The sequence below is a fragment of the Impatiens glandulifera genome, chromosome 1 (assembly GCF_907164915.1).
Source record: "Impatiens glandulifera chromosome 1, dImpGla2.1, whole genome shotgun sequence".
NCBI lineage: Eukaryota > Viridiplantae > Streptophyta > Magnoliopsida > Ericales > Balsaminaceae > Impatiens > Impatiens glandulifera.
The window spans coordinates 115528832-115549308 of NC_061862.1; the positions used below are offsets into that span (position 1 = coordinate 115528832).

Consider the following 20477-nt stretch of genomic DNA (forward strand, 5'->3'; position numbering starts at 1 on the left):
TTATGTGATTATGAGAACCACAAATATGACACACTTTTGGCTTACCCGCCTCGTCGGCTTGCCTCCCCGAGTTTCTTTGTGCATGCCCCTTTCTGGGTGGGCGGTCTCCCCCACCTTTCTCCTTGTCATGTGGGCGGTCTCCCCCACCTTTCTCCTCATCACCTCGGATGAGCTTAGGCCTATCCATAGAAACCTTGAGCTCTATCAGCCTCTCTACAATTATAATTGCATCGGCTACATTTACACCTTTTCCCTTTGTAGTTCTAGTTGTGCCCAGGTCTTTGGGCCATTCAAAAACGCAAATAGGGCCTCTTATTTCGTTAGACTGGGTAACTCGAGCATCAACTCTTAGAACTCCTTCACATATTCCTTGACGGTCCTATTGTGCACAAGTTGTCTTAGCCGCTTCCGTACCTCAAACTCGTTGTTCTCTAGGAAGAATTGACGCTTGGACTTGGTCTTGAAGTCTTCCCATGTCTCCATTCGCAGCGTACCTCGTTCAATATCTACGTCCCGCCTCCTCCACCACAGTAGTGTCATTTCATCTAGGAAGAAAGGTTTGTCTCCAACTTCGTACGATCATCAAATATGCTTGATGCCCAAAAGTACATCTCCATGTTCCAAAGGAAGTCCTCCACTTCCCTTGCACCCCTCGAGCCTTTGAATGAAATTGTCTTGGGAATATCCATCTGATGAGGTGACGCGCCTCAAAGATCCCCTCCATTCCACCCAATCTAACCCTCCATCACATCGAGCCTCCCCATCATCTCCCTTCGGAGAGCATTCATTCTCGCGTGGACTTCTCCTCAGATTGTCTCGAGCATATCATTAACCTCCCCTCGAATTGATCTCAGCACTTTGTCCTGAATGCTACGGTTCGCATTGTTAATGATCCCCATGACCTCGTTCACCAACTTTTCGCCAGCCTAATCCAACAATGTAACCCTATCACCGCGCTAAACACTTTGAGAGCCTCCTAGTGCTCGCACATGCTTTCCTCAAGTTGGGTCACCCACACTTCCATTCTGAAACTCCTCTCGATGGACTTGTCTGTCTTGGACCTCTTGTCCTTCTGTTCGTCGATCGAAACCTTTGTGACTTTGGAATCCGAATCTATCTCTTCTTGGGATGATCTTCTTTCAAATGCGGAAGCACAAATGTGGATGCGATATCACTTTTGCTCTGATACCACTTGTCACGGGAAGAAACTTGGTCACCGAATATTTCCTCGTCCCATGCGGTACTAGACTAGATTGCAATAATCCTAGCTAGTCAGCCTTCTATAAGATGCAAGAAAATGAAATACTTGAGAAAGAGAGAGAGAGAGAGATTGGAGAATATCTTGTTTATTACAAGTGTGAGGTATTGTACATGGTGCTTAGTTTATGGCCAAGACTTGTTTATATACAAGTGGAGAGATCATTTTAGATCCTCCTTGACCCAGAACTTTCTAGACTCTTCTATAACCTAACCTAGACCCAAGAATTCCTAGAGACTTCTAGAGAATTCTACTAACTCCTACTCTTGAGAACTACTAGAGAATTCTAGAGAGTTCTCCTATCTATACATGCTTTAGGAACTCCTAGAGAGTTCCATGACCCTACTTATAAAAAAGAACTCCTAGAAAAATCTAGAGAATTCCATGACCTTACTTTCAAAAAGGAACTTCTAGAGAAATATAGAGAGTTCCATAACCTTGCCTCCAACTTAGAACTTCTACAGAATTCTAGAGAGTTCCACAAAATAGAGAACACCACAAAAATCCAGAAACTTCTAGAGATTGCACCTTGTGGCTTAACATAGTCACTCCATTCCAATGGGCTGTGACACTAGGCTAACTTCGTCGGTCCTAGGTTCAGTAATTCTCGGTTGGGTGTGAGATTCCTCAGTTGGGCCTCTTTTGTCCTATGTTCAAAAATCCTCAGTCCTGGTCAAAGATTCTCGGTCGGGCCTCTTGGTCCTAGTCGAAGATTCTTGGTTGGACCTCTCTGTCCTATTCAAACTTGGGCTAGGTTCCTTGGTCCTCAAGAACATCAAAACATCAAGTTTTGCAATTTTGATTAAGGTTGGATCCTTTTATCCAAGAGCAAGGAAAACTTCACAAAGCTCCCAATATCATTATGAATATCATCCCGATGTGTTATTCAGCCGATATGATGTTCCATTCAACCAAAACAGTTTTGATGTAATATTCGGGTTTTTGGTTTTTGACTTTAATGAAGTGTAAGGAGCTTTCCTATATCTTTATTATCCTTCAAATGATTTATTGGAACTAAAACAAGAACATTGAATATTCGTTTTGATCAATTCAAGAACTTAAGATTTTCATATTTTATAAATAATTGATTTTAATCAAACATGATCCAAATAGTATCCCAACATCATTATAAACATATTAAGTTAGGAATCTTTTTGGATACTTGTTCTTGAGTAATAACTAAGTAACAAAAAACCCGATTTTGAAATTTTCCAAATTCAAATTTGGGGTATTCTATTTTAGATCGATTGATCTAGTTTTGCTTCAACGGAAAGCTTGTAAATGATCCTATGATCATTTTTCAAATAATAAATCCAAAAAACCAAACAATATTATATAAAACTATGAAAACTAAAAAGTAAACATTTTAATTTTAAATTGAAAGATTGAATTAAAGGATTATTGGAAGCTTATTGAGACTTTCTGAGCACTCCTTAGTTCTTTTGGAAGCTTTGAGGATGCTTGGATCTGAGCTTTAAGGCCTTACACAAAATTTTCGAAAAATATAAAAGCTTAAAGCCTTAATGGAGGATTTCTGAAAATCTTTGATTAGATGCTTGAGAGTTGATATACTACCTTATGATCAATCTAGAGAGGTTATTTATAGCCTCTCGAGGTCGGTTTGAGAAGCAAGTGGGTTTGATTGAGTCAAACGACAATAATGGTGTTTTGACTATTTTCTAGCTAGTTGTCGGTGTATGTTATGATGATGATCGTAGGCTTAGGGAAAATGATCACTAGAGTAGGGTGATCATTACACTTTTTGAATGTGGCCAAACGAACAATAAACGATGAAATTTCATATTTGAAAAATCAAAGATGGTTCTGGATGATTATCCGTCTAGTGTCACGAGGAAGACGAAGACGTAGGGAAAAAATGTCGTCATTTCCAGCTTTCGCGTTCGAACGTTAAGGGAGGGCCAAAATGACGTTGTTTTTGGACAAGCGAGCAGTCGTTGGGCGTTTCGTTCGCATTCCGTCACCGTTCAGGCATTTCATCTGCGTTGGAGAAGACGTCGTTGGAGAATTCATTTGATGGTTCGTTGCTTCGCGCATGCGTCTTTCTTGTATTGCATCGGGAGACGCGGTGCATTCCTTGGGCTTTGGATAAGGATATAGCGCCTATTCAAAGATTGTGGCTTCTATTGTACTACTTCTTCTGGATTTTGGCTTACACCCGATTACAGATTTATTTATTTTTATTTGAAATTGATTTTTCTTTCACCCTTTTGGATTTATTTTTAAATCTTTAAAAAATTTACAAAATATTTAATATATTTTGCCAAAATATTTTTTTATATTTTTGGGTTTAATAAATAATTTATTTGGGATAAAATGGATGCAATATTTATCCTAAATTATTTATTTTAATCCCTTTTAATTTTTCTAAAATTAATTTGAGATTAAATTAGTATAACATTTATCTCAAATTATTTAAATTTTTTTACCATTATCATTAATTAATTAGGATTTAATTATCATAATAATTTTAATCCAAATAATTGTTTAATTACAATTTTCCATTTGTTTAAATGATTTTGATTTTATTTATTCAGAATAATTAAAATAATTATTTGTAAATTTATAAATTGATTTTATAGATTTTTAGTGTTTAAAGAGTGCCCCTCTCGAATCAAGTTTGAGTACAACAAACCAAATCATGTATGAATGATTGCGACACTTATAAACAGATAAGGTTTTTAGACTTATCAACAGATAAGGTTTGGTCGGATCATGTAAAAATGATCGCAAAATTTATTAACAAATAAATTTTTTTGACCTATCAACATATAGGGTTTGGTTGGATCATGTGTGAATGATCGCGACATTTATCAATAGATAAGATTTTTGGACCTATCAATAGATATGGTTTTGGCGGATCATGTATGAATGATCCCGGCACTTATCAACATATAAGGTTTTTGGATCTATCAATAGATAGAATTTGGTGGATCATGTACAAATAATGCGGCATTTATCAACAGATAATATTTTAATACATATCGGCAGATAGGTGTGATCGAATTTTTTTTAAAAAAAAGACTTTTGATCAACTAGTTTGAAAATTCTGGGCACTCTTTAAAAAATTTATTTTTTGAAAACGTGAGGGGAATTAATTTTAATGTTGAAAAAATTTAAGTTTTAAAAACGAGGCTTTATAGACAACTCCATATCTTACCTTCCCGGCGAATCTGGGAGAGATTGTGAGTTTTTAATGGGAAGTATGTCATAGGCCTTTTTTAACTTTTTTCAGTATTAATTAACCTCACGACTAGAGAGTCGCCACCTAATTTCAAAAATTAGGAATTTAAGAGATGTGAGTTCGGCGTTTGGTTACGTGTGGGAAAGGGTCTCTTAGACGCTATGTCCCACAACGTCCCTAAGGTCTCTACTAATTAATTTTGGCCTTTCTTTAAACATTCTTACGCTTTACATTTTAGGATTTTCCATTTTAAGCATTTAATGAGTTTGCATGAGATAAACAAATAAGCAAAGATAAAAGAAAACGATAGCAAATAATCCACACATAAAGTTATCCTAAAAATCAAAACTAGGCAAGTTATTAATCAAAAATTAATTGGCCTAAGTCTAGATTAATTTTTAAGAAACTTTATTGAATTATTTAAAGGTCTAAAATTTTACTATTTTGGGGTTTTTTTATTTAAATAAAAATAATAATGAAAATAATAAAAATAATAATAAAATAATAAAATAATAATAAATAAAATAAAAAAGTCCTATGTCTAAAGAAAATTATAAGTCTAAGTTTGGGCTAAGTTCAATTTTAGTTAGGATTTAATTTTATTTTATTTTTCTAACCTAGGATCAAACAAGCCACAAACTCTTAACTAATAAAAAATGTCAACAAAAAATAAACCTAAATCTAAAATGCAGAAATAAAAAAAATAAACAAATAAACAAATAAAAAAAATAAAAAAGTTGAAGACTGCAGCAAGCGTCGCCTGGGAAGCGTCAGAAGTCTGATTCAGCAGCAGTTGGAGCAGAGCAAGCGTCGTTTGGAAAGCGCCGAGACCCTGGGAGAAGTGCTGGAAGGCTGAAGAACATGCGTCTCCTTGTAGAATAACTTGCTGTTTTTTTGGTTTTTCCACCTAATCCTAGAAAGGGTTACTCTTTATATCCTTGCAAAAAAATGAAAACCCTAATCAAGAGACTTGTGACTCAACAAATCTAGTTGGTGCTCTTGCTTAGGTTTTTTAGAAAAGTAGAGTCTAATTCGGCAGCCTAATGTGTAAAGAGAGAGAAGAAGGTGAAGATTGAAGGTCGAAAGTTGAAGTTCCTTTGCTAGGGTGTGAAGAGGGTTATTTATAAGCAAAGTTATGAAACCCTAGGGCCCAAAGGCCCATTTAACAAACTTGACCGTTGGAAAGAAAACTATTTTAAACATTTACAAATGTTTAAAATAATGGAGCAATCTCCACTTGACATGTCACTAAATCAAGTTTTCAATCCAATGGGATTTAATCTTTATTTAATAATGATGTAATACTTGGTTATTTTAATTTTATAATTAAAAAATAACCCAGTCTTCAATCTTTTCTTCTACACACATTGAAACTTTCTCTCTTGCCACTTCCTCCTCTTTTTTAGCAACTTTTTTTATTTTCTTTTGACCGCACATGATAGAATCGTCATTTCAAGATTTGTGGTTATCACCATCAAGAAGATGACCGTTGCCTTCACCTAACTCTTTAACATTTGATTTCATGGGTCGAATCTTGGGCATGGGTCGGTCCATTAGTCGGGTGACCGGTCGGATCCGTCAATTGGATCCTTTCCTTGGCCTTACTTTGGGTTGATTTGCCTTTGATTTGGATCTTCCTATCTCTATTCACAAATCTGATCTGGATCTTGCATGTGGATCTTGGATTGACCCATTTCCCTTTATCCTACAAAAGAAATAAAATTAAAACAAACAATTAAAAAAAAACAATTGTATTATTATTAATTATTCCTATTTCTAAGGAGCAATTATAATTATAATAAAATACTAACTAACTTATCAAATTGCAAAATCTAATCTAACTAATCTAACAAACTAATCAAATTAAAAGAAAACAAAATATACCTAACGAAATTTTATAAAAAACGCTAATATATATTTTGTAAATAATTTTTTTAATTTTTATTTTTTATAAATACCCAAGTAATTAATTAAATAAAACCTTGAATATTTTAAGCATAATAACTTCTCTAAGTGTTGTAACATAGACAAATTACTACCTTAACTTTATTAAGAATCCAAAATCAATTATTTTCAAAAACTCAATTGTTTTAAAAAATAATCGTCTTTAATATAAATCGTGCAATGAGTCCGTGAATGAATTCGAGAAAATATTATAGACTCAGATTTATGTAAAGCATAAACTATAAAATTAGGTGTGAAAAATGAGTGTCTACAATAGGGTTTTGACGGATCATGTACAAATGATCTCAGATGATTATCGATAGATCAGGTTTTGTACATATTAATAGATTGATGGATCATGTACTAATGATCTCATATACTTATCGATAAACAAGGTTTGATACCTATCAATAGATAGAGTTATTTCGAAATCGTGTAAAAACGATGTCTCGTACCTACCAATAGATAGGGTTTGGACAGATCATGTGTGAATGATCTCGGTACTCATCAATAGACAATGTTTGATGCTTATCAACAAGTAGGGTTTTGATGAAATCGTGTAAAAACTATGTCTCGTACCTGTCGAAAGATAGGGTTTGGACGGATCATGTACAAATGATCTCAATACTTGTTGACAAACAAGGTTTTGATACCTATCAACAGAAAGAGTTTGGACAGAATTGTATAAAAATAATGACTTGTACCTATCGACATATAGTGTTTGGATGGATCAAGTACGAATGATCTTGGTACTTGTCGACATACAAAGTCTTGATGACTATCAATAGATAGGGTATGGACGGAATCGTATAAAAACGATGTCTCGTACATATCGAAAGATAGGATTTGGACGGATATTGTACGAATGATCTAGGTACTTATCGACAGACAAGGTTTTAATACCTATCAACATATAGAGTTGTGGGGACCTATTAACGAATAGGGTTTAAGTACCTATTAACATGGGTTTGGATACCTATTAACAAAAGGGTTTGGAGACTCGATTTTCTTATTTGTTTTTACAGTATCGGTCTTGGCTCTTTTGGCCTTTAAGGGAATATTTTCTTTTCAAATTGTCCTTCACAAATAGTTGAAATCCGTCAATCGACGATTTCGAACCATATTTATGAATAGATGACCAATGTTTTGGATAAATGAACATTTTTTATTCCCCAGTTCCTATCCTTATCTTTTTTCTTGATTGGCATGAACTTTAATCCTTTTAAACGAATCATGATGTTTTTGAATTCGATACGCATTCGGGACCATGCTCTGAACACTTCTTCTGTCCTTCGTGGTGTTTTTTTCATAAAGGAATCAGATTATTTTCCCCATTTTTTGAGATATTGTCCATAAATTTAATCTCGTATATAAATGATTATCTAGAATTATAACTGTTGTAGGAGATTGTCAAAACTCCAATGTTTTGACAGGGGTGCAACTGTACATGAAACTGTGAAAACTGAAATGGAAAATTTCAATATTAAATTGGAAGATTAAATTAAAGGATGATTGAAGCTTATTGAGAGTTGGAGAACTCTCCTTAGTTCTTGTGGAAGATTTGAGGATGCCTGGATCCGAGTTTTAAGACCTTACACAAAATTTTCGAAAAATTCAAAAGCTTGAAGCTTTAATGGCGAATTTCTGAAAATCTTTTATTGGAGGCTTAAGAGTTGATCTCTTACATTCGGATCAATCTATGGAGGCTGTTTATAGCCTCTCGATGTCGGTTTGAGAAGCAAGTGGGCTTAATTGAGTCAAACGACCATAATGACATTTTGGTTGTTTTCCGGTTAGTCGTTGGTGTAGGTTTTGAAGATGATTGTAGGCTTAGAGGAAATGATAACCGAAATAGGGTGATCATTTCATTTTTGAATGAGGTCAAACGATCAAGAAAAGAAAAAATTTCATCTTTAAAAAATCAAAGATGGTTGTGGATTCTTATTCGTCCGACGTCGCGAGGAAGACGAAGATGTAGGGGAAAAACGGCGTCTTTTATAGCTTACGTGTTCGAGTGTTGAGGGAGGGCTGAAATGACGTCGTTTCTGGGCACGAACGTGGTCGTTGGGCGTTCCATCCATGTTCCGTCAGTGCTCGGGCGTTTCGTCCGCGTTGGAGGAGACGGTGTTGGAGTAGTCGTTTGGTGGTTTACTGCTTCGCGCACACGTCTTCTTTCGTTGCAGCGAGCGACACAGCTCATTCTTGGGCATTGGATAAGGATCCAACGCTTGTCCGAAGGCTATGACTTCTGTTGCAACGCTTCTTCTGGATTTGACAATACCCAACTACATATTTATTTATTTTATTTAACTTTAAAGGTTTATTTGAAATTAATTTTTCTCTCACCATTTAAGCTTTGTTTTTAAATTTTTAAAAAAATATTTAAAATATTTAAAATAAATAGGACATATATTTTGTCAATTTATTTATTTATTTATTTTTATATATTTAGGGCTTAATAAATAATTATTTAAGATAAAATAGATACAACATTTATCCTAAAATGTTTATTTTAATCCCTTTTAATTTTTTTATAATTAATTTGAAATAAAATGAATATAACATTTATCTCAAATTATTTTTTTATTTTTTTTGCCATTATTCTTATTTAATTAAAATTTAATTATCACAATAATTAATTTATTATTTAATTAAGTTTTTCTTTGAATTTTATTTATTGAGAATAATCAAAATAATTATTTATAAATTAGGTAGAGAAATTTTAGTGCTGAAATGTTTTTATAAATGAAATGCTATGATCTTAAATGCTTTTATAAACAGAATTAATGAATTTAGACATTAATTTTTTACTTTCTTTACAAAGGTTAGAGTAGTCTTCTGTACTCTATTTTGTTGGGAAATTGGATGAAATGGCCCTACTAATAGCCTTAATTCCAAAAAAAGACTCGCGCCTGCTAATATTTGCAAAATGGGCCTTTTTGCCATGCGAAGAGTCTGAAATACCTCTCGCGAGCCTGATTTACCGCTCATTTACGAGAATTGTGTTGGGTCAAATTATTTTGACTAATGGAATTTTGATGATGAGATTGTGTAAAACTTAAATAAGAAGGAAACTAAGTCGTCTAATTGATTTTGTGCAGGTGCATCAAAACATGCTAAGTTTGACTTAGCTTGAATATGGTATATTAGACGTATTGGTTATCAGATGTAGTTAGAAGTGCAGTCTAACAGATACGTAGTTAGACGTGCAGTATAACAGATACATAGTTAGACGTGCAGTCTAACGGATACGTAGTTAGACATACAGTCTAACAGACGTAGTTAGACGTGCAGTCTAACGGATACGTAGTTAGACGTGCAGTTTAACGGATACGTAGTTAGACGTGCAGTCTAACTGATGTAGTTAAATGTGCAGTCTAACTGATGTAGTTAGACGTGCAGTCTAATAGATACATAGTTAGACGTGTAGTCTAACAGTCGTAGTTAGACGTGCAGTCTAACAAATGTAGTTAGACGTGCAGTCCAATAGATACGTAGTTAGACGTGCAGTCTAACAGACGTAGTTATACGTGCAGTCTAACTCCTTCAGATTAGTCTGAAGGGACACGTAGTTAGACGTGTCGTCTAACTTCATTAGACTTTGTGGTCTAATGGATCTTGCAACTTGACGGGGGCGTCTAACTTCATTAGACTTGTCAGTCTAATTAGAGCCCGCCTAATGTCTCGCTTCAGCAGTTGCTTGAAGTTAGCATCCGTCTACCCACGATCAACTAGTTGTACGCTACTCCTGCTCCACTAATCCGTGCAGATTAGTATGACAGCTAGTTCCATCCAATGAATTAATTTTACGTAAGCAAATATTCTTCCCACTATTTTTTTCTTGTAAGACAATCCTAGAAGAATATCTGGTGCACTACCAGATTAGTACGGCCACGATCTTTGTGCACAGTGTATGTTGTACCTGTGTACTATGGAGGTTTTCCAATGGGTGTTTGTCACGTGTCATTATGAAAGATTCGACCGTTGGTACCTGTTCTCTATTTAAAGATCATCAAGGACAATGGACGAATATACACACATATGTAGATAGAAGATACACGAACGAACAAGCCATACTTGATAACTTACAATCATTCTTACGAATTGCTTTCTTGTTTACTATGTTTGTACATCAAGAGAGAGAGAGGGAATCAAAGTATTGTCTAGCTGAGTGATATTCTTCAATATACTGTAAGTTGAACAGAGTCTGTTCTGTTCAACAGTGAGCTAGCTTTGCAACTGTATTTGATTCTAAGAAAAATATATTGAATTCTTCTGGTGATTGGAAGAAGGGGTGACGTAGGAGAGTTTTGCTCCGAACATCCATAAACAACTCTGTGTGTCATTTACATTCTGTCATCTTCTCCTTCATCGGTTCTTAGCTTCAAACCTGAGCAAACGTTTCCGCACTTGAATCGTTTCAAGAGTTTGTAAAGGTTTGCGAAGAATAGAAAGTGATATTAATCCCTAATAGGATTTCTATCAAACCGTTTTCCAGAAGTTGTCATCAATAGATAAACCCATGTCTCTATTGGTGCCACTGATCCTTTCAAAATGTCATTCACGCATTTTCATGAAAAATGCGTGAGTTGATTAAATGCGAGAAATACCAAATGCGAGAAATAGCAAATACGAGAATACCAAATGCAAGAAATATACCAAATGCAAGAAATACACAAAATGTGAGAAATACACCAAATGCGAGAAATATACTAAATGCGAGAAACACACCATAACTTTATTCTGCGTTAATCAATTTTTTCCCGCACTTCGTGTAATGCTCTTACATCTGAGTATATATTGAGATTCGAAAATTTGTAAAATATATGAAAATGGCTAGCAGCTAGGGTTTCATATCGATCTACAATAGGCTACGAAAGAAGACGATTGTACAAGGAATAGAAAGAGAGAAATGAAACATGTGGTAGGAATGGTGGTTTCAAACAAGATGCAGAAATCGGTAGATGTGGTAGTAGCGTATGCTTCTCAAGGTTTTTTTTGGTGGGAAAAATGACTTAGCGTCATTTCATTAAAAATTCTCAAAAATAGGAAAAAAACCACGAGTTTAAGAGATCATTCTAGACAGGCCTAGAATAATTTTGAAGTCGTAACATTCTGAATAAAAGCTAAAAAGCTAAAAACGTAAATGAATTATCTAATTACAATGCTTTCAATTCTAGTGAGTTTAAAAAATGGTAAATTTCAGTTCCTACAGATATTTCAGTTCTGCTCCGTGCTTGGAATTCTTCTCCACGTTCCCGCGAGGGCGATACAATCTGATACAATATATTTCCATAACTCTTCAATGCTCCTATGGGTTCTGCCATATACCCTTGCAATTCGTTCTTGCCAAATGTTATACACCACTACTCCAAAGTCGCACTTGAACACGCTTGTTGTAAATCTATTTCCCTTGGCTTTTAGTAGTGTTGCATCTTTGATTTCATTCCATTCGCTTAGAAAACTAATCAGCTCCAGGCTTTTATAGAATCTGTCCCAAAGCTCCGAAGCAATACAGCAGCTTCCGAATAGGTGATCTATGGTTTCTTCATTTCCTCTACATAGAAGACATCTCGCGTCCGGGATGCTCATATACTTGCTGATATGATCACGAGTGTTGAGTCTTTCCCAGAAGGCGAGACATAGGATGAACTGGTGTCTAGGGATAATCTTCGTTGACCATACAAGAAGAGCCCATTCTACTTTCTGTGCTTTTTCCCGGGTTACCTCCCATATTTTCTTCGAGATCAGCTTCCCATTGTCCTCAGCTTTCCATTCATGAATATCCAGTCTGTCGTGTAGTTGTATGTTACTTATATGATCAAGTATCATATGTCTTTCTAGATTTCTTCTCAGGAGTGAGTCCCAATTCCCGTCTTTAATGTCTCTGATTTTTGCTTCTGTGTAGTCCCTTCTGATGCGGGTATTTTGAAACTCCTCATTGTGGATGATAGGCTGGTTTTCAAACCAAGAGTCGTTCTAGAATAGAGTTTCTTTCCCGTCCCCTAGTCGGATGTCATAAAGATCTACAATATCGCTTCTTAGTTTAAGAATCTTTTTAGAGACCAGCTCATACCTTCATGAATTTTGCAGGTCCAGATGCTGGTTTCGTATTTCATAAACCTCGTATGCACCCATTTGATCCATGGTGACTCCTGATTGCGCTCAAAAGCCCACAGATGCTTGAAGGTGAGAGCCTTGTACCACTCGATACAGTTCTTCAAGTCGATGTCTCTCTCGTCCTTCGGTTTGCAAAGAGCGGTCCATTTGACTTTTTTTCCTCCTCTTCTGCTACTGACCCAGATAAAGTTCCTCATCAGCGTGTCGAGTTCCTTCATTACCTTCTTCAGAATGACCATCTGATGCGCCCAGTAGCCAACTATGCCCATGACCACGGTTTTGATAAGTTCGATCCTCCTTGCATAAGAAAGTTTTTTCGCTGCCCAGCAAGATATCGTGTTTTTTACCTTTTCAATCAGCGGTTTGCAGTGTGAGATCTCGATCTGCTTCGCGGTTAACGAAATTCCTAAGTATCTTACAGGAAAACTGCCTTCCTTGATACCCATGATGTTAAAGATGTCCTGCTTTGTTTCGTCCTTCACGCCTCCATAAAATGCCACACTTTTGCTTTTATTAATTGTTAAACCTGTAACCTAAGAAAAGAACGTTAGTGCAGCCCTAATAGTTTTAATGGAATCAATGTTTGCGTGCGTTGGAATGAACAAATCGTCAGTAAAGCATTGCTTCTCAAGGTTATAAGTCTCGTCGACAGCGGGTAAGACCTAAAAACACCTACAATTTCAACCATTTAAATCATTTACTTGAGATATCATGTTGGCTGCTCGTAGATCTGAAACATTTACTTTCTAAATTTGGTCAAAACATGCCCGTCTATAGAATTTCAACTTTTGATTTTGTTTGTATATTAAAGTTTGAGGTTTTGATTTGTGACATGGATATATCTTTCATCTTCTTTTAGTAGGTCGGGAAGACGTCATTGATGAATCAATAAGAATCATGTGGATCCCTACATTCTGATGATGATTTCTTTTGTTGAAGTTCTTGGATGTATTTCTTTGTCCAGTGTTTTATTTATTGCTTCGACTTTGTAGGTATGTGAATCGTAAGTTTAGCAATCAGTATAAGGCTATCATTGGATCTGATTTCCTTACTAAAGAAGTTAGCAGTTTGAAGTTTGAAGATAGAGTCTTCACTTTGCAGGTCAGCTTTCTTCATTATTAGATTTTGATTGGATTATTTAATTGGTATGTAATGTCAGCACTAGATTCTTTTTTTTAAGATCCTTAAACACATTAAAAGAATGTATTTGGTGGCCACAAAAGGATAATGAGGTTAAATTTCGTGTCATTTTCTTTAGGGTTTAACAAATGATTTGCAATGAACTAAATGTTTATGTTGAATATGCCAATATGGTCCTATATACTTGATATAATGGCTAGATGATAATTTCTATTCATTTTTCATTCTTTAATAAGTTGAACATGGAAATGTCAGTTTGGTGATGAACTAAATGTCTCACTTCTACTTCCAATTTTCATTACACAAGTTTTTATACATTTAATTTCTCAATATTCTTAGTATAGTAATCAATCCCTGCAGATATGGAACACAGCACGACAAGAAAGGTTCCAAAGCTTTGGCGTGGATTTTTATCGAGGGGTTGATTGTTGTGTTCTCGTCTATGATGTTAATGTGATGAAGTCGTTTGAGAATTTTAACAACTAGAGGGAAGAATTTTTGTTTCAGGTACTAACTATTTTGGTTAAAAAAATCATAAATTTACTGAACTAACTATTTTGTTCATTTTTTGGGGTCTTTTAGGCTAGCCCACATGACCTTGAGAACTTTCCATTTGTGGTCCTAGGTAACAAGGTAGATGTTGATGGTGGCAACAACATGGTGGTATGTTTGAATCATTTTTTGACATGAGAAAATAACTTAAAATATTTCCTGACTTATTTTGGCTACTAATCACTATATACATACTGCTCTCTGAATTTCAGGTTTCAGAGAAGAAAGTAAGGGCATGATGTGCTTCTAAGGGTAACATACCTTATTTTGAGACTTCTGCAAAAAGATGGCTTGAATATTGAAGTTGCGTTTGAGTGTATAGCTAAAAATGTTCTGAAAAATGAGATAAATTATGAAGCATGTACATTGCTTTAATATGTTCTTTAATATTGCATTTATCCACAATTCAATTGTGTTTTCAGTTATAAGACCTTATGTCTTTTAGGACATTATTTGTATTGAGTTACATGTACTTGATTTTATAATTACATTTACACCTTCCTTCCCCACACTATTCCATATCACAACCCTCTCAACCTGTGAAGCACTAGCAATGGTAGACTTAACAAGCCCCAAATTAGGCGCCCACAAAACATCTCTAACCCAATCATCATGCATCTTTAAGGCAGGAAAGCAATCTATCTTCCATAATCCTATTGATGTCAGCTTCAATACTTTCACAGTATTATCACATCCACTAGACACCAACTTCTAAACAGAAGGGACCCAAGAAACTGATGTTACTCCTACAAGATGAGCCTGCTCTATCATAGAAATATCCCAACCACCGTCGAATCTAAAAGTGAAAATTGAGATGTTTCCGTCCGAAGATCCCAAGCCAGACACAACCCGAATTCACGAGGAGCCCAAGAAATTGAGTTCACAAATGATTTATGGTATGTGAATACATGTGCCTGAGCCCACTCGTTCTGATTGCCTTCTTTCCATATTATTACTCTATCGTTGTATCTGCATCTTTGTATATTTATCAGTTGGAAGGATTTTTAGACCATATTATTTTGTTTTAAAGATCTTTTTCTATGTAAATAAATTTTTGAAGAGTACCAATACTGTATAAATGCCAGAATATGCTAATACAAACTTTGCCTTTGTAAAGTAAAAAATAAACTGAGACAGAAACAATAAATTCTTACACTGCATTAAAATTCAAAGAAAAGTTTGAATGAATAGAGCTTTCAAATTTCTATATAAGTTAGTTCATGGTTCACAAGGCATCGCGAGCAGCAATTCTGCTTATAATGGCATCAGCTACATAGGATATCCCTAGTTCGAGTCCAGATATTTTATAGTGCTGAGAAAGAAAGAGCAATTAGTCATCCTCCTCCTCTTCCTCGAGTCTTTTAATAAAGAATGAAACAGACGCACAAAATAGATAAATAATACTTTTTGAATCTGAGTTTGATTTGCTCTTACTTGAAGTTCGTCTAAGTCAATTTTTTCCCCCTTGACAAGTTTTTCAATGCCTTTCATCTGAAATTAATGTCAGCAACAACTTAAGTCCTTTCTTGTAAGGGGAAGGAAAACAGACAAGACAAACTACCTCATCCTCGGAGGCATCAAAACGTGCCACAACAACATAAGTGGTACTCTCGGAGATTCCACATCGCTTAAAGGATTCTGTTATCTAATCAAGTTGGTTAGAACTATGAGCCAGTCAATCATATCGTTAACAGAAAAAAGAGAAACAATTTGTTTACGCCTGCTGCCTAATAGAGAGAACACAACAAGACTTACATGCTTGGAGCCCAAGTAGTTATAAACAAGCTCAGAATGAAGAGTGCGTGTAGTCAGTGATTCCCACCAGAGCTTTATGTGCAGCCGCTAGAATAGGGAAAACATCTGGGAATCTAAATGTATGAGGAGGATGACATTGACAAGTTAAAGGCGCATTAAAATGAAATCAATTGAAACAAAACTAGATAATTAATGGATTGATCTGATCATACCAGTGAAGCGTTAAGAAAAGCCACTTCCGGTTCAATTGTCACGTCTTGCATCAAGTCAAGAAGTTCTCTGCAACCATATCATAAAGAGATTTCAAACACATGTTTATTATCATTATAGGTATCCATTGTTTTCTTTCAATCGTCTCCTGCAGCAGTATCAAATAAGCTTGGAGCTAAAATTCCTAACAGAGATTTCTATATATTTATTAGCCAGACAATTAAACAAATCAAAGTACATAATCAATTTGCGCTCTTCAAATTAAGAAAGAGCCAAATCAAATTTGAACCCTGTTGTCAAGACTGAATATTCAAGCTAACCAAAACGCTTACGACTACCAATACTGGAAGTGAATTAAGAGAGAAAGAGATAGAGAGAGTACTTGGAGTTAGCGACGTCCGTGTAAAAGGAGAGAGAAAGGGTGTTTCCTTCTATGTGGAAGGGCTTCATGGCTACTGCTGGTGGTTTCCCAAGTAAAGAAGGCGGATGAGTTTTGGTTCAGATTAATCGAATGGGTTGCTTGAAGTCGAAAGTTTGGACTTTGGAATCGACCCCTGCGTTAATCAACTTTTTTTTACATTCTTTTATTCTGAGTTGATTAACGCAAAATAAAGTTATTGTGTGTTTCTCGCATTCCGCCTTCCCGGGCAGGGAAGAGAACGAAAATGGACCGCGGATGGTAGTCGTGGTAGGTTCGAGGATCTGGAGCAGCGGAGCGAACTCTTCTTGAGTCTTGCATTTCCTCTGGTGGCCTAGCAGCACCTTGAGCGGAGCCTGGTCTGGGATCGATCCCTTCTTTATAGTCGTCTAGCCTTTCTGAAAGAAGATTCAATAGCTTCTCCTTCTGTTGACTTCACTCCTTTTGGCTTCGCCTTGTGGTCAGAACCGAGACATATGGTTTTGGTACAGAAAAGAAATGTCGACCAGACTGCGCTACACCTCGTCTCACTGGAGCATATAGATAGACCCGATCGATGAAGACTTGAATTGAACTCGCCCTTACTTTTGGTTCCTGGCCGAGTGAGTGGTAGCGTATCGAAGGTGGGGTAACTTCTTCTTTCTACTCGAACTTTTGTAATCGAAAGTGGACTCAAGCCTCACTCCTTTTTTGATTTTGTACGAATCTAGTTCTAAATACTGGACTGATCTTTCTCCGCTTCAACATTAATTATTCCTAAAAATAGCCGATCTACGAATATAAAAAGTATTCTCCCACGGGGAACTAGTTTAGCTGCTCGAATCGTATATTTCTCGCATTTGATGTATTCCTTGCATTTGGTATATTTCTCGCATTTGGTATTCTTGCATTTAATCCACTCACATTTTGTATATTTCTCGCATTTGATATTTCTCGCATTTAATCAACTCACGCATTTTAGATGAAAATGCGTGAATGACATTTCTCGTAAATGAGCGGTAAATCAGGCGCACGAGAGAGTATTTTAGACTTTTCGCAGGACAAAAAAGACTATTTTGCAAACATTAACGGGCTTTTTTAAAATTAAGGTTATTAGTTGGGTCATTTCATCAAATTTCCCATTTTGTTTATCTTCTCTGTTTCATTTATAATCTCAAACTCCTATAAGCTTGTAACCAAATACCTTCAGCAATTAGCACCACAACAATGTACAACCACAGTACTATTACAAAAATAATGTCAAAACCAATCGATGTTGACCTTATGAACACAACTATTCAAGAATTGGCTTGGCAAAACAACCAGGAAAAGATTGAAAATTACAATTAGGTCGCCATTTTCATCCAATGTGGCAACTGGGTGGTGGTGTGATTGGTGAAGCTTCATCCTGATCATCCTAGGATTTGTAATAAGATGAGGAGAGAAAGAGAATTCTTTTTTACATAAATTGAACAAAGAAATAATGAGGGGTCTACAATAAAAGGAAAAAAAATAAAACAGTGTTCTAGACTAATGATTAAACAAACCGGTCCTTTGTGGTTTTAATTTGAACCAAGTGATCCAATTGGTTAACCAAAATTTTAACATCATCTTCTTCCTCTTCATCATGGCTTCCTTCTTCATCAAACTTCTCATTCAGCAGCTCCTCCCAGAAACCCTCATCAAGTTCTTTATCATCATCATCAGAAACTCTTTCCTCTCTATCAACGTGTTCTTTTCTTCCCCTTCCAATCCCCTGCATTTCCATGGCAAGTGCTTCAAGCTCTGAAACTTGAAAAAAAGGGTCTTCAACTTCCAAAGGCTCAGCCTTTACGCCAGTACTAGTCCCTTGATCAATAGGTCTACGTCTCTTCTTCTTAATGTCATCTTCAATTACTCTCTTCTTCTCCTTCTGCTGGACGAGCTGTTGAATAAATGCCGGATTCTGCATAGCTTTCGCCAGAAAACTCATCATTTGCTGCTGCTTTCTCTCAGCTCCTTGAAGCCTTGTCTCCATTGATTGAAGCTGCGATCTTGTAGCCAGTTGATGCTGCCTTAGCTTCACTAGTTCCATCAACAGGAACTGCTTGTCGCGCTTTAAACAATCTACTTCCTGATTTGATCCGAGCCGTCCAAACTCGACATAAGGGGTTATTATGGTTTGCTGGTTCTGGGGAGGTATAACCTGTGGTGGAGCTTTCCTCCTTTTGATGGTCTTCAACAGATTTCTCTGTCCTCGAACAAACCCTTCATTGGCAAACTCCCATTTGTCTGGATCTATCTTCCTAAACCCCTGCAAGAATCACCCACCTAAGTTCCACCTTCTGGATTCAAAAGCAGAACATCAAGAAAATCAAGAAAACAAAAGGATTCTTCAATTTTAGGTTTGTTTGATACTTAATCAAACATATTCTTCCATTTTGTTAATTAGGGCTTAATAAAGAATGATTTGTGATATTTCGTGAAAATGAATTTTTTTTTAATAAAAAATTAAAAAATATAATATATAATGTTAAAATAATAATAATAATTTAAAATAAATAATATTTTAATATTTTATTAATATATTTTTAAAAAAAATGTAATAATAGAGGAAGAGAATGAGTGGAGGTTATAAGTTATGCTATATTGAAATGAATTATTAATTAAAATATTTTTTATTTTATTATTATATTAATAAAAATAATATTCAAAATAATTATGAATTATTAATTTTTAAATATTTTAAATTATTAAAAAAAAAATCAAAAATCCTAAATCTAATATTTTTATTAAATAAATAAATAAATGTTTGGAACAATCTAGATGGTTCAAAAGGCATGTCCAACAACTGGGGTTTTCTTTTCAGAAAAAAAAAACTAATAATTTCAAGTTTTCAACTTGCCCATCATCATATTATAATAAATAAATAAAAAAAGGAAAATTAAAAGAACCATCCATAGCCCTCGAAACTTCTAGAACTTAAATATTCAGAGTCAATGACAATAATTTTGAATTAAAAAAAAAAAAAAAGAGTGGAATTGCAGAAATGGAAGACTTACATAGGTATTAAGCTGTCTAACGAAGCTGGAGAAGTTATTGTGTTTGAAGAATTTGGGAAGAAAAGATGAAGAGAAAGCATGAGGATCCCAAACGACGAAGCTCTGCCCTCCTCTGCACCACGACACTACTTGATCAGTCGCCGGATCCTCCACCATTTCAAACGTCTTCGTCAGAAAGGGCGGTGGACCCACATCGTGCAACCCCTCCATCGGCTGCGGCGGCGATTGATTCAGTTCGCCGGAGTAGGAAGATGAGCTCACATCCACTCCAGGTTGGTCTTCAGAATAATACTCTGTCTTTATTGGGTAATTAGAAGGAGGATCCATAATGAAATTAAAGATCATAAAAGGCCAGATTTATGAAATTGATAGAGAATTAGAAGATGTTCAAAAGGCCCTGATGGTGACGACTGTGATTTGCTTTCTTCTTTACTCCGGAAATTAGCTTCATGCTTGGGAACACTGGTCGGTCGGCCGAGAAGAAATACAAGAGTGAGAGTAGTGGAGGGCGTGAAAGTTCTATCTTTATATATATATACAGTTGAAAGGCTTATCTTTCCTTCACAAGATATCCGTGGCTGGAAACTTCTAGTAAGAGTATAAATCCATTTTTTTATTGTTTTTGTCTCCTTCTTCTTCTTAAGAGAGAGAAAAATGAGAGAAAGAGAGAGAGAGTGATCCAGGAAAGTTCTGGAACTCTAGACTACAGAGTGGTGCCTCGTGGGACCAAAAACAATTAAAAAAAAAAATTAATTGAGAGAAAGTGATGTATGTGAATTTTAATTTTTTGCATTGTGATTTAAAATTGATTATATTATGTTAATTGAATAAATTATTCAACATATATTTATTATTTTT

General features: G+C 35.5%; 1 protein-coding gene and 3 pseudogenes across 1 annotated transcript; 1 reads left to right on the top strand and 3 right to left on the bottom strand.

Annotated features, from left to right (window-relative positions):
* Positions 1-806: 806 nt before the first annotated feature.
* LOC124941080 lies at positions 807-15377 on the bottom strand (annotated as a pseudogene).
* Positions 12969-14591, top strand: LOC124918937 (annotated as a pseudogene).
* LOC124924592 lies at positions 15240-16732 on the bottom strand (annotated as a pseudogene).
* A 1286-nt stretch (positions 16733-18018) lies between these two features.
* On the bottom strand, positions 18019-20253 carry LOC124919629 (heat stress transcription factor A-2c-like). Its single transcript, XM_047459911.1, has 2 exons — positions 19620-20253; positions 18019-18871 (listed from the first exon to the last, which is right to left on the bottom strand). Exons 1-2 carry the CDS (start codon positions 19962-19964, stop codon positions 18116-18118), a joined length of 1101 nt encoding a protein of 366 aa, XP_047315867.1. The 5' UTR covers positions 19965-20253; the 3' UTR covers positions 18019-18115.
* Between the last annotated feature and the right edge of the window lie 224 nt (positions 20254-20477).

Excerpts from the sequence above, each read along its gene's own strand:
- LOC124919629 (XM_047459911.1), bottom strand. The coding sequence starts at position 19,964 with ATGATCTTTAATTTCATTATGGATCCTCCTTCTAATTACCCAATAAAG. Across the intron at positions 18,872-19,619 it reads TTAGACAGCTTAATACCTAT|GGGTTTAGGAAGATAGATCC; the intron begins GTAAGTCTTCCA and ends TGATTCTTGCAG.